This window comes from Arachis hypogaea, chromosome 18 (genome assembly GCF_003086295.3).
Source record: "Arachis hypogaea cultivar Tifrunner chromosome 18, arahy.Tifrunner.gnm2.J5K5, whole genome shotgun sequence".
Classification (NCBI taxonomy): domain Eukaryota; kingdom Viridiplantae; phylum Streptophyta; class Magnoliopsida; order Fabales; family Fabaceae; genus Arachis; species Arachis hypogaea.
The window spans coordinates 17227786-17240036 of NC_092053.1; the positions used below are offsets into that span (position 1 = coordinate 17227786).

The window sequence follows — 12251 nt, forward strand, 5'->3', positions numbered from 1 at the left end:
AACCAAACACATTAAAATGGACTGTCACGTTGGTCGTGAAAAGTATTTGTCTGGTCTCAGATGTCAGTTAGTTCCAAAGACCAACTTGCTGATTTTCTTTCTAAAGCTCTGCCACCTTAATATTTTTAAGTTAGGATGGTTAAATTTATACAATATTAGCTTGTCAGAGGTGTTACCTAGATTATTTTTTATGAATAGTAGATATAGCCTTGTTTGTTGTAATTTTTTTTAGCGGGAATATATAGTATATAAAGTGTAATTACTCGACAGATATTTTTAAGGGAATTTTCCATTTTTTTCAACAATGAAAATAACTTATTTTTCTCCCTCTTATAATCCCTTAATTCGTCAAACTATTAACATCACAGTTTAAACAATTTGGAGATGAGATTTTCTTCATTTCTAAGTTTTAAATTGACAAACATTTTTAGACTTATGAGCAATAAACTAATAATTAAACTATTTTAATTTGCATCTTCGTTTATTTTCTTATAATCTCGATTAGCTATAACTTGGAATTTTATTTCTATTTTATTATATAAGAAATTTGTCGATTGTTTAATTCAAATAATAAATTTTATAGATTAAAGTAACTTAAATAAATAGTAACTTAAATAGGTAGATGAAAGTTGAGAATGGAAAAGGAATATCGGATTCATTTTGTAAGATTGAGAGAAGTACTTTTAAAAAAAAAATACAAGTAGAAATAAAAAATTATTTTACATTTACGCATATTTATATTTTAAAGAATCAGCAAAAAGTAATTTATTTGTATATAAAAAATATGTAACTAATAATTTTAATAAAGTTATAATTATGGTCATATGGAATGCAAAAATTATTCTACACATTCTATGAAATCTTTTAAAAAATCTTTATATTATTTATTTATTTCAATAAAATAAAATAGTTGCTAGGTTATTAGTAAAGAATAAATATATTATATTTTTAAAACTTTAAGTAAAATTATTTTTTTAATAATAATATTAAATATATACAATACACATTTTTATACACGCGTACTTGTTCGTACATAAACTAACACAATTTTTTTTTAGATGTAATTAATTAATTTTTGCTTCTATTTTTTTAAGAAGAAAAAAAAATAACTCAAACAATAAAATAAGTTTTTTAAAAAAATTACTTTTGTTATAAAAGTACAAATAAATGAGCTCATTAATTAGCTTAGTTTTAATTGGTTGTAAAATCAAATATAGATATTATTGTTCAATTCTAATAAAATGTCAAACTATGAAGAATAAGAAACAAAGTTCTTAGTTTAGAGTCATTTATTTTTAATTTTAGAAAATTAAAAGTTGATAATAGTATTTAGTAAATTTTCAATCTAATTATAAAATAATTATTCAGACTTTATTTATTTATCTTGTTTTATGGACCACGGAAATAGCAAGCTATGCAGGCTGCAGCTCATCCCGTCATCAATTTTGGGGAATGCATTAATTGCATAGTAAATTGTTGCCGAGGTTAGCATTTTAATCAATGCTTTGTTGCCAACTATGAAGGGTATTAAACCTTCTAATTAGTGAAAGACTTGTTAGAAATCACATCTATATATAGTGATTGGTTCTTAACTCCTTAACATACATTGTTCATTTCCCAATACTATACATATCAAAAACACCACCATGTCTTTTTCATCAGCTTCCGTTTCTCCACTTTTTGTGTCTAGCTCTTTCTTTCAAAAAAAAGCTCCCGTTTCAGTGACGACTTCGAGTCAACGTGCCCCTTCTAACTCAATAAAGCGACGCTCTGCAAATTTTGCTCCTAGCATTTGGCACGATACTTTTTTAAAATATGCTGATTCTGAATCCTTGGTATCTTATTTAATTTTCTATGATGACATGAGTATATTGTTAATTTATACATATATTATCGTCGTAATTTTTTAATTATTACGTATATTCAAAATACGGATAGTATATATCTGATAACTTCTACGTCAGAGACTCAATAATGCTTGGATAAGTTATTAGTTTTAAGTAAGGAATTTTAACAAGAGTGATAGTTATATATATATATGGATGGTGTTACATGAGTTATAGAGTAATTTGTTAGAATAGTTAGTAGTTGAGATCGATGGTAATTGTAAATGAATTAAAAATGCTAATATGGCAGAATTTGTTATGCAGAATTAGTTAGGAGGTTAAAATAACAAGTAGTTAGAAGAAATGTTATTTATAACAGTTGTTGCTAGTTATAAAGTTCGTTAGAAAATTCAATTCAATGAAATTCAGTTTCTGAGACTGGGAGAGAATGCGAAAATTCTCTGGTCACAATTCTCAGTTCGTGAAGTTTTTCCAATTCTCTTCCTAGTTATATAAAAGAAGTTATCAATATTATTGTACGAAGAATGTTAGGGGCAGTAATTTTGGTATTTTGTAACAATTAATTAGCTATTAATAGTATTTTTAATGGTGTGAGATTACATCTAATGGTAGGAGATCACTCACTTTTATTTTGATGGTTAAGTGCTGGTCAAAAAACACAAAAATTGCTAGCCCTCTAGACTTTTCCTTATTGTATTTCTAATATGCAAATGCAACCCCTAGCTCTCATCACAACTAACGAAAAAAGATTTAGCATATAGGCGTGTATGAGATAGCACAGTAACAATTATAGGATAAATATATAATAAAAAAAGTCTAGAGACCAATATTTTTATTAAATAATAAATTGTGATAATCCTCTAACATTTTTTGTAAAAATGCAACAATTTAAATTGAATGATCTCCTTTTTATAAATCATATAAAGAGAAACGAGTTTTGGATCAAGTTTTAAAAAACAAATTTAATCAAATTAAAAATATAAAATATTATATAATATACTATTTTTAATATTAATTTTTTTTCTTTTTACTTATACATGTTTAATTCATTACATAATTTATGTTTTAAATATGCATTGACTTTTATAAATATAGAGAGTTAATTTTAACACCTACTATTTTTTTTTTTTATGGACAACGGGCTAAACACCCGAAAAAAAAACCATTATATTTATTCACTTGATTTGTTAATCTAAATGACCATAAAAGTTTTTCTCTAGTCCTTAGAGCTTGATGGTCATACTGAAGGGATTCTCCAATCAGAACCAGGGGTGGATTTAAAGGCGAGCAAGTTAGGGTCTTGATCCCCCAAAAATTTCCATAACTTTTTGTATATGGTTAGACGTAAGTTTTGTTGGGATTAATTTTGATTCACTCACATTATAAAATGTTTTGTATAATTATACAATTATAATCGTTTTTTTGAATGATCATTCACACAGTTAATAGAAATAGTAGTTATTTTTAATAATATAGTATTATATAATTAGATACATATGTAAAATTAATTGATAGTACATTAAAATTAAATTCATGTTTTGTTATAAAAAATACATAATTAGTTTATATATACACATGTTTTAAAAGAGAGTTTTGGAATAATAATTAAGTTGTCTCCATGTGACTTCAAAATTACAAGTTTAAACTGTAAAAATAACCACCGAAATAATTATCAGGTTAAGTTGTACATTACATTCTTCAAATGGATCATTCTTCAAATCTTGCATTAATATGCTTATGCATCGGAATGTCCTTTTAATAATATACTTTCTTTGTTTTTTTTTTCACTTGTTTTTATTTTTTAATTAATGAAGATAACCTAATTAAGTTGAAATGTAATTTTGTTATTTTTTTTGTTTTTAATTTTTAAAGAGTCACAGTATTAAAATAGCCTTGTGTGCATTTTGTAAACATTTTCTATAATTAGTTAATTAATAAATCGGATTCATTTTATATTGATTTTATATTTTTAAACTTAGGTTTTTGTTTTCTTATCTAACAAATAAAAACTCTTCTTTACTTATTAAAATGAAGTCCTTGACATTAGGCAATGAATTCACGTCACATATAAAAGATTATATGAATAGAGTTCAAACAACAAAATAATGTTCAAAGAAATTCAAACTTGCAAAAAAAAATATTCCCAGCTTGAATTGAGTACTTCACCAATTGAACTTTCAAGTCAAAATGACAACTAAATCCATTCCAAACATAAATTCAGACTTGATTAACCACTGAAAACCTAACAAGAATTAGTTATTAGATTGCAGCAATATGCATGAAATGAATAAATATGTCAAATTGTCACAAATGCGATTTCATCATATAAAGAAAGAAAGTAACTAAATAGAACAACACTTGAAATATCAATTTTGTAGCAAGTATAAATGCCAATATGCCATTAGGTATTATCTGCGTTGTAACGGATAAAAAAGTTTGTTATAATATTAGTTAAAAGGTTAGAAAAGGTAGGAGTAGATCTATATATCTCTGAATCAGGTCTATTAAAGTAAGGATCAGATTCTAGTCATCATAATACAGTTTACATGCATGTTCATTCTTCTATGTTCTTTCTAGCTTTCTCTCTGCAATATTAGAAAGGTTTAATTACTTTATTAGTTTTTATAGTTTCACCAAATTTTTAATCTCTGAATGAATTTTTTTTAATTAGGTCTTTTTTTACAATAATTGACTTAATTGTAAAGGAACTCAACTAAAAAAAATTAGTACAAAGACCTAAATAAAAAGAAAAAAAAAGTATATAGACTCAATAAAAAAAGTTGTGCAAAAACTCAATTAAAAGAAAAAAAATATAGAGACTTAATTAAAAATTTCGCAAAACTATAGGGATCAACAGAATAATAATTAAACCTATTAGAAACTCATACAAAGTCTAGAATTAAAAATGAAAGCAACATAAGAAATATAAATACAAGAAACAACACCCTTAGACAGAAAAAGAAAAAATTGTCAGCAAACATGCAAATCTATCATATCAAGATTTAAGCCCTAAAGATATGCAAATATATCATATCAGCATATTCCTTTTATCATTTTCAGCAAAATCAACACTAACCCCAAATTAAGATTCATAGAAACTGCTCTTTTTTTTTTTTTTTTTTTGTCTCGGTAAAATTTTATAAAATTAACCCTATTCTTCCCACTCCTCCCACCTTCCTTACCATCGCTACTTTTCTCACACCCCTCAAAATCCCTTTCATTTCAAAAAAGAAATTTTACAATAAAAAAAACTTAGCATATATAATAAGACAAGCATAACTTATCAATTGAAGATGATAACAAAGAAAAAGACAGAGAAAAAACCAAAAACAATAATGGATAAACCTGTAATTCTGAGAAAATGAATTTATATGAGATTAGAGATTAAATTTGAAAAAAAAAAAACTTAATAAAAAATTTTTGAAAAAAGGAAGAGAAACACCGAATTCATTGGTATAAACAGATAACTTAGCAGTAGAGAACATTCGAATTTGCCACGATGAGTATTAAGTCTGTGCCAATTAAAAAAATCCAGCTCAACTTTGCTATAGACAATGAAGATCGTTGCAAATTTTCGAACAATTTGGCCATAAATAGTTAGACACTAGTATTTTTATTCGTAATACTATTACGGAAATATAAATCTTTTAAAAATGATGTCGATCCTGATATTATAAATTATCATATAAAAAATTTATAACATTAAACTATTTTTATAAAATAGTTATAAAGGACAAAAGTCTCTATTGACTAAGAAGATAAGGGTCTTTGTAAATAAAAATAAAATTAAATAATAAATTTTTAGTTATTATTTTCATACGAAAGAGTTTAATTTTTTATTAATAATTAATTTTAATATTTGTTATCTAAAATTTAAAAGAATTTAACATGTATACTTTTATATTTAATTAAGTGTTAAGTTTGTTGTACAAATAAAAATAATTAATTTTTATGCTTGCTATTTAAAAGTAATATTTTTTCTATATATATAAAAATATAACTAAATATTAGCATAAAAAAATTTAGATTGATAGTTACAAAATTAACTCAATTTTTTTTTCTTAAAACAATTAAATCTTAATTTTAACTTTTAATTACAATATTAGTATTTTTTTAAATTATCTGTAATAAATATTTGAAAAAAAAAGTAAAAATATAGATTCAAAATATAAGCAGTAAAAATTTAAAAATAAATAAAAAATATGTATATAAAAATATTTTTATTTAAATTATATTATATTGTTAATTTTATTTTTTATAAAACATAAAGGTAGAGAAAAATAGAGAATGAGAGAAAAGAGAGAGAAAGATAAAAGAAATAGAATGAGAGAGAGATGTGTTAATTTTAGAAGTTAAAAAAAGTTATTTTAATTATAATAAAAAAAATATCTGTTGACACATTTTAATTTGTCAAATTACTAATATAAAATATAAATTATAATAAATTATATATAGAATGAAAAGAATAGAAAAAAATAGAAAAAAAAGGAGGTAGATAAGAGAATAAAAGAGTATCATGTGACACATTTTAGTTATTAAATTAGTTAATAATATATAAATATAATATTTAATATAGCTATATTTTAATTTTAGTATTTTAATTTTTAATTTTAATTTAATTTGAATATAGTTGGAGAATGTCATGTTTTATGTTTTGATTCTTAAATTTGTAGTTAGATATTCTGTAACAGATTTAGGTTCGGGAAGTAATAGCCATTTTCTCTTGCCTTGAGCAGTTGAGTCAGTTCCAGTCATGAGATGACTTTTCTCTTACCACAGCAAACCCGGAAACTTCCTGCCAGTGTATCCCGTATCCTTTTCTGGGTGAGAATCTTTTAGTCATTGATAATAATATATAAGAGAGATAAAGTGAATAAAAGAATAAGAGAGACAGAGAAAGGAAAAGAGATGAAGGGAGAGATATTTAGTTTTAGAAAAAAAGATTTGATTTCAATTGTAATAAGGGAATGATATATGACACATTTTAGTTGTAAAATTAGTTATATATAATAGAATAATAGATATAATAGATATATACTATGATGCACGGATACGGGACACGGGACACGCGAGTACGTGAATTTTAAAATCTTACATGACACGGGGACACGCATATATATAAAATATAAATTATTTTTTAGATAAATTGTAATGATATTTTGATATTTTATTGATATTAAAATATAAAATAAAATTTTTAATTATTTTTAATGTCTTATTTTATAAATTATATCAAGTATTTAAAATATTTTTTGTTTTAATAAATAATAATATATACTATATCTAAATTTATTTTAAGGATATATGTTAAGAATAAGACTGGACACGCGGACACGTGATGGTATTTAGGTGTGTCCAGGCGTGTCCGAAGAAGAATTTTTTATCTTTTATTAAGACACGGTTGAACACAGCAGACACGCGTGTCGGACGAGTGTCGGTGAGTGTCGTGTCCAAGATGTGTCTGACACGCGGACACGATAACTCAGCGAAGTGTTCGTGCTTCATAGGATATATATAAAAGAGATAAAGTAGTTGAAGGAATGAGAAAGATAGATAAAAGAAGAGGAAAGAGGAGAGAATTTTTATATTTTGGAAGGAAATATTTGATTTCAAATACAAAGAAGAGGTGACATATAACATATTTTGGTTGTAAACTAAAATTAGTAGAAAAGAAAGAAAAATTCTTTAATTTTAGAGAAAAAAATTGATTTTAATTATAATAAAAGAGTAATATGTGATACATTTTGTTGTAAAATTAATAAAAAAATTATTTAATTTAAAAAAAATTAATTTTAATTATAATAAAAAATAATATATGATACATTTTAATTATAATATTAGTAATGGATAATAGATGCAATTCAGTCATTTGCTCGCTTAAAAAGATTTGCCACTAAATCTGCTTAGTCGGTGGGTTTCTGTGGTAAACAGTAAACACCCGCTTTTCTGTTAGTGTTTGTTGAAGTTAACTCATATTGAAAACAAATTTAGTAAATATTCGCTTTTATAAAAATTTATTTAACAACCAAATTAAATTGAAAAATGATATGTATAACTGAAATATAAAACATTATTAGCACGTACCAGTTTGATTTGTATCTGATTTTATTTAAGAATGAAATCGAACCAATAAATTCTTCAATAAATTATCATATAATAATTTTGTTAAAAATATAATTATTTATGTATTTTTTCTTATACGTTTAAAATTTTAAATAAAATAGTACCATTACATTGTATTAGAATATTTATCATCGAAAAGTTTAGAATGTGATTCTCGTTATCTTTAAAAGAAAAAAAAAATATCATGATAAATGTAGATCAAAATGAATAGTTGATCATATTTAGAGAGACTCATTTGCTAATTTTTCACTCCTTTAAATTAACTATTAAACCGAAAACATTTGCAGGAAGTGAACAAAATCATGAAAGCAAGAAGTTCAAATGCATAAAGAGAAAGTGAAGATAAATTTGTCTTCTAACGACAATAATATCTTACAAAAACTAAGCTTAATTGATTCAATTCAACGATTGAGTATATCTTATCATTTTGAAAATGAAATTGATAAGATATTAGTACAAATTCACAAGGATTTTACTAACAAAGATCTTGCTATAGAGGAACGTGACCTTCACTTTATTACATTACTTTTTCGTTTGTTCAGACAAAGAGGATATAACATTTCATCAGGTACAATGCATGTAAAACTAATTTTAATTTTTTATCTTATATATATATAATTACAATATAAAAACTAATACTTATGGATTTACAATAGTTAGTATAAATGTGAATTATACAGATATTTTCAACAAATTCAAGAATAAAAAAGGAGAATTCGATGAAATAATTGTTGTTCAAGATGTTAAAGGAATGTGGAGCTTGTATGAGGCTGCACAATTAAGGGTTCATGGGGAAGATATATTAGAGAAAGCACATGAATTCACATACAATAAACTTAAGTCTATCACCAATCAATTGAGTCCATCTCTTGCTGAACAAGTCAATCAAAGCTTAGTACAACCTTTTCACAAGGCAATTCCAAGAATGAAGGCAAGGTCATATATGTCTTTTTACGAAGAAAGTTCTACGCATGATAAAATTCTTCTAAAGTTTGCAAAACTAGATTTCAATATGCTGCAAAAATGGTACCGGAAAGAGGTTGGTAGTGCCACCAAGTAAGTATTTTAAATCTAACTAAGCACTTTTTATTAGATTTTTTTTAAAAAGAAAAGCTCCTATAATCGACAAGATATAATTTTTTGTACGATTAATTATAGGTGGTGGGAAAAGTTAGAATTTTCGAAAAAGGTCCCTTATGCAAGAGAGAGGATAGCTGAGTTATACTTCTGGCCATTTGCTATGAACTCTGAGCCTAAATATACTACTTTTAGAAGGGTGGTGGCCAAAGTGGTTCAATGGATGACTATATTTGATGATACTTATGATGTCTATGGAACAATCGAAGAACTTGAGCTCCTCACACAGGCAATCCGAAGGTAAGAATTGACCAATTTTATATTATTATGCTACACATCTCAATTAAAAAGAATCTATACATGATCAATGTGTTTATATTTATTTTGGTCATTATCTTAATAATTTAATTTCACGATCACGTTTCTTTCTTAATTAGTTTTTAACCTTTTTGTGTTTCAGATGGGATATTAGTTACATTGAATCTCTTCCAGATTGCTTTAAGGCGATTTTTAATTCAATTGTGGAACTTGTTGATGAAATAATAGAGTTAAATGCTGGAAGCGGAGAATCAAACTTGATATTGCAATGTCTCAAACAGGCCGTAGGCTTTATTTCTTACTTTTTTTAATTTTAAATTAATTATTATATTCATTAATCATCATTTTAATGAAGTATTCATCAATTAATTTATCTTCAGTTGTCTCATTATGCACAAGGTTACATGGATGAAGCAAGATGGTGCTATGAGGGATATATTCCGTCATATGATGAGTATAAGGTTGTTGCATCTGCTACTTTTGGATATGAACTGCTTACAGTAATGTTTATTGCTTTGGGAGAATTCACAACCAAAGAAACTCTTTATTGGGTTTCTAATAATATTCCACCCATCCTACTAGCTTCGACACTTATTGCCAGACTCACAAATAATTTGGGTTCACACAAGGTATATTGTTAGAGATATAATTATTTATATATATTTTTTTATTATTTTAAATTTTAAAAAGAAGTAATTTATTGACATAGTATTAAAATTTTTATGACAAAAAAAAAATTATAATTCAATCTTTATTGTCTTCTAAAAAAATAGCATAAAATAAATAAAAAATTATAAAAAATTCAAGTAAAACCCAAAAAATTTCTTATTTAAAAAGACTGTGTCAAAAAAATAATTTCATGATATATATATATATATATATATATATATATATATATATATATATATATATATATATATATATATATATATATATATATATATATATAATGTTGACATACACATATCAAAGGAGAGAGCTTTTCATAAAATTATTTATTTTCAAAACTATTAGGTAAAATAATATAAATTATTATATATTTAAAATGTTTTTTAATGTAAGAGCTTCTTTTTATCATATCATAAAATAACTTTTCATAAATAGTTATATTGCTAATAGAGTTTAATTTTAATTGGTTGTAAATAATCACTAATTTATTTGAGGTATTGATCATTTTATAAGGGTGTAATGAAAGAACTACTAGTTGTAAAGAAAAAAACTTAATAATTTTGACTTTTTTTATTTATTAACTTTTGCATAATAGTATGATAATATGATTAAGTTAATGATGAATATTTACATGCAGTTGTCTTTATATGAAATTTTTAGTTGAGAATTATTATATAATTTGACGTATTTGATTAAATTATTATTTAACGATTTTCAACTAACAACTTCATATAAAAATAACTGCATGTGAGTTTTCACGTTAAGTTGATAGATATAAATTAAATCCATTTGCTACTAATAAGATATTATTACTATTTTATGTCTTAAGTATTATTTTCTAATTCATGGGCCTATAGTATCTTATTTCCCTAAATAATTGAATCAATATTAATTTAACAAAGTCATGATTAATTAATTTACACACACAAGTTTTTAGTGGAATATTTTAATACTTTTTGACAATGATATATATGTATAATTCAACTTTTAATTTGAATTTGATCAATTATTTAATTTGTAACATAGTCTTATAAGTGATTTTTGTTAGACCAATAAATAATTAAGCAATTTCACTGAATTTGGTTAGAAAAAAGTGCATGTACACGTATCATTAGATCTCTGTTTCTATATGTGCCTATTTTGAACCAATTATTTGTAGTTTGAGCAGCAAAGAGAACATGCTGCTTCGGCCGTAGAATGTTGCATGAAGCAATATGGCTTTTCAGAAGAGGAGGCCCATGAATTCATCAAAAAGGATATCAATAATTACTGGAAGGATATGAATGAAGAGTACCTCAAGTTAATTGAATATATCCCAAGGCCAGTCCTTGATTGCATTGTTAACATGGCACGCATATGTGAGTTTCTATATGCAAATTTTGGAGATAAAATTACAGATTGTGCACTCTGTAAAGACCACATTGCGCCACTGCTTTTGGATCCCGTGGTCGTGTAGCAGTTTTATGGTCCTAATAAGCTTTTGAGTGTTTGGCCTTAATTAATCTTTAATTATATGCATGTATGGTGTTCTCGTCCTGTTGTTATTGTTTGTTTGTATTGTCTTGTAAGGATACCAAGTTCTTTGTCAACGGTTAGTTTTTTTATGAAGTTAAATTCTAAAATGATTTTTGTTGTGCACACTAAATAATTTTCGAAATCCCAATTACATCAATAATTATGTGTTTGAGACTGTTAAAAATGTGTATTACTTTAGTTTCAGGTTCGGTTTTTTGTTAATAATTTACTGGTGTAATTTGATGACATAGATTTTTAGTGATATATATGTCACATTATGATTTAGTCATATATAATAAGAATTTGATTTTAATGTACTATCAGTATAAAATCGTTTTACATATGCATCACCAATTATATAATGTCATATTAGTAAAAATAAGTATCTTTTATTTGAACGGCGTGAATAATTATCTAAAAAAACAGTTATAATTGCACAACTATGTAAAACGTTTTATATATATATTGTCCGTACATGAAAATTAAACTCATATAATAATGTAATAAATTTATGAGTAACACATGGCATGGATAATACTATATTTTATAATATTATTTGCTCGTATGCCAATTGGTGCCACACATTAGGAGTAATATTCCAGTATATTAGGTGCACTAAATTGATCACTAACTTTGTATTAAATAACTCATTTTAGTTATTGAATTAAATATGGTGAGCCTAGTCAATTCCTATGCCAGTTT

The 12251-nt window shown here is 25.0% G+C and overlaps 1 protein-coding gene across 1 annotated transcript; it reads left to right on the plus strand.

Moving 5' to 3' along the window:
• Positions 1-8213: 8213 nt before the first annotated feature.
• On the plus strand, positions 8214-11656 carry LOC140181641 (probable sesquiterpene synthase). The gene is made up of 6 exons (XM_072225766.1): positions 8214-8538; positions 8651-9026; positions 9129-9347; positions 9508-9649; positions 9746-9994; positions 11194-11656. The coding sequence occupies exons 1-6, from the start codon at positions 8292-8294 to the stop codon at positions 11488-11490; spliced, it is 1530 nt and encodes a 509-aa protein (XP_072081867.1). The 5' UTR covers positions 8214-8291; the 3' UTR covers positions 11491-11656.
• Positions 11657-12251: the final 595 nt, after the last annotated feature.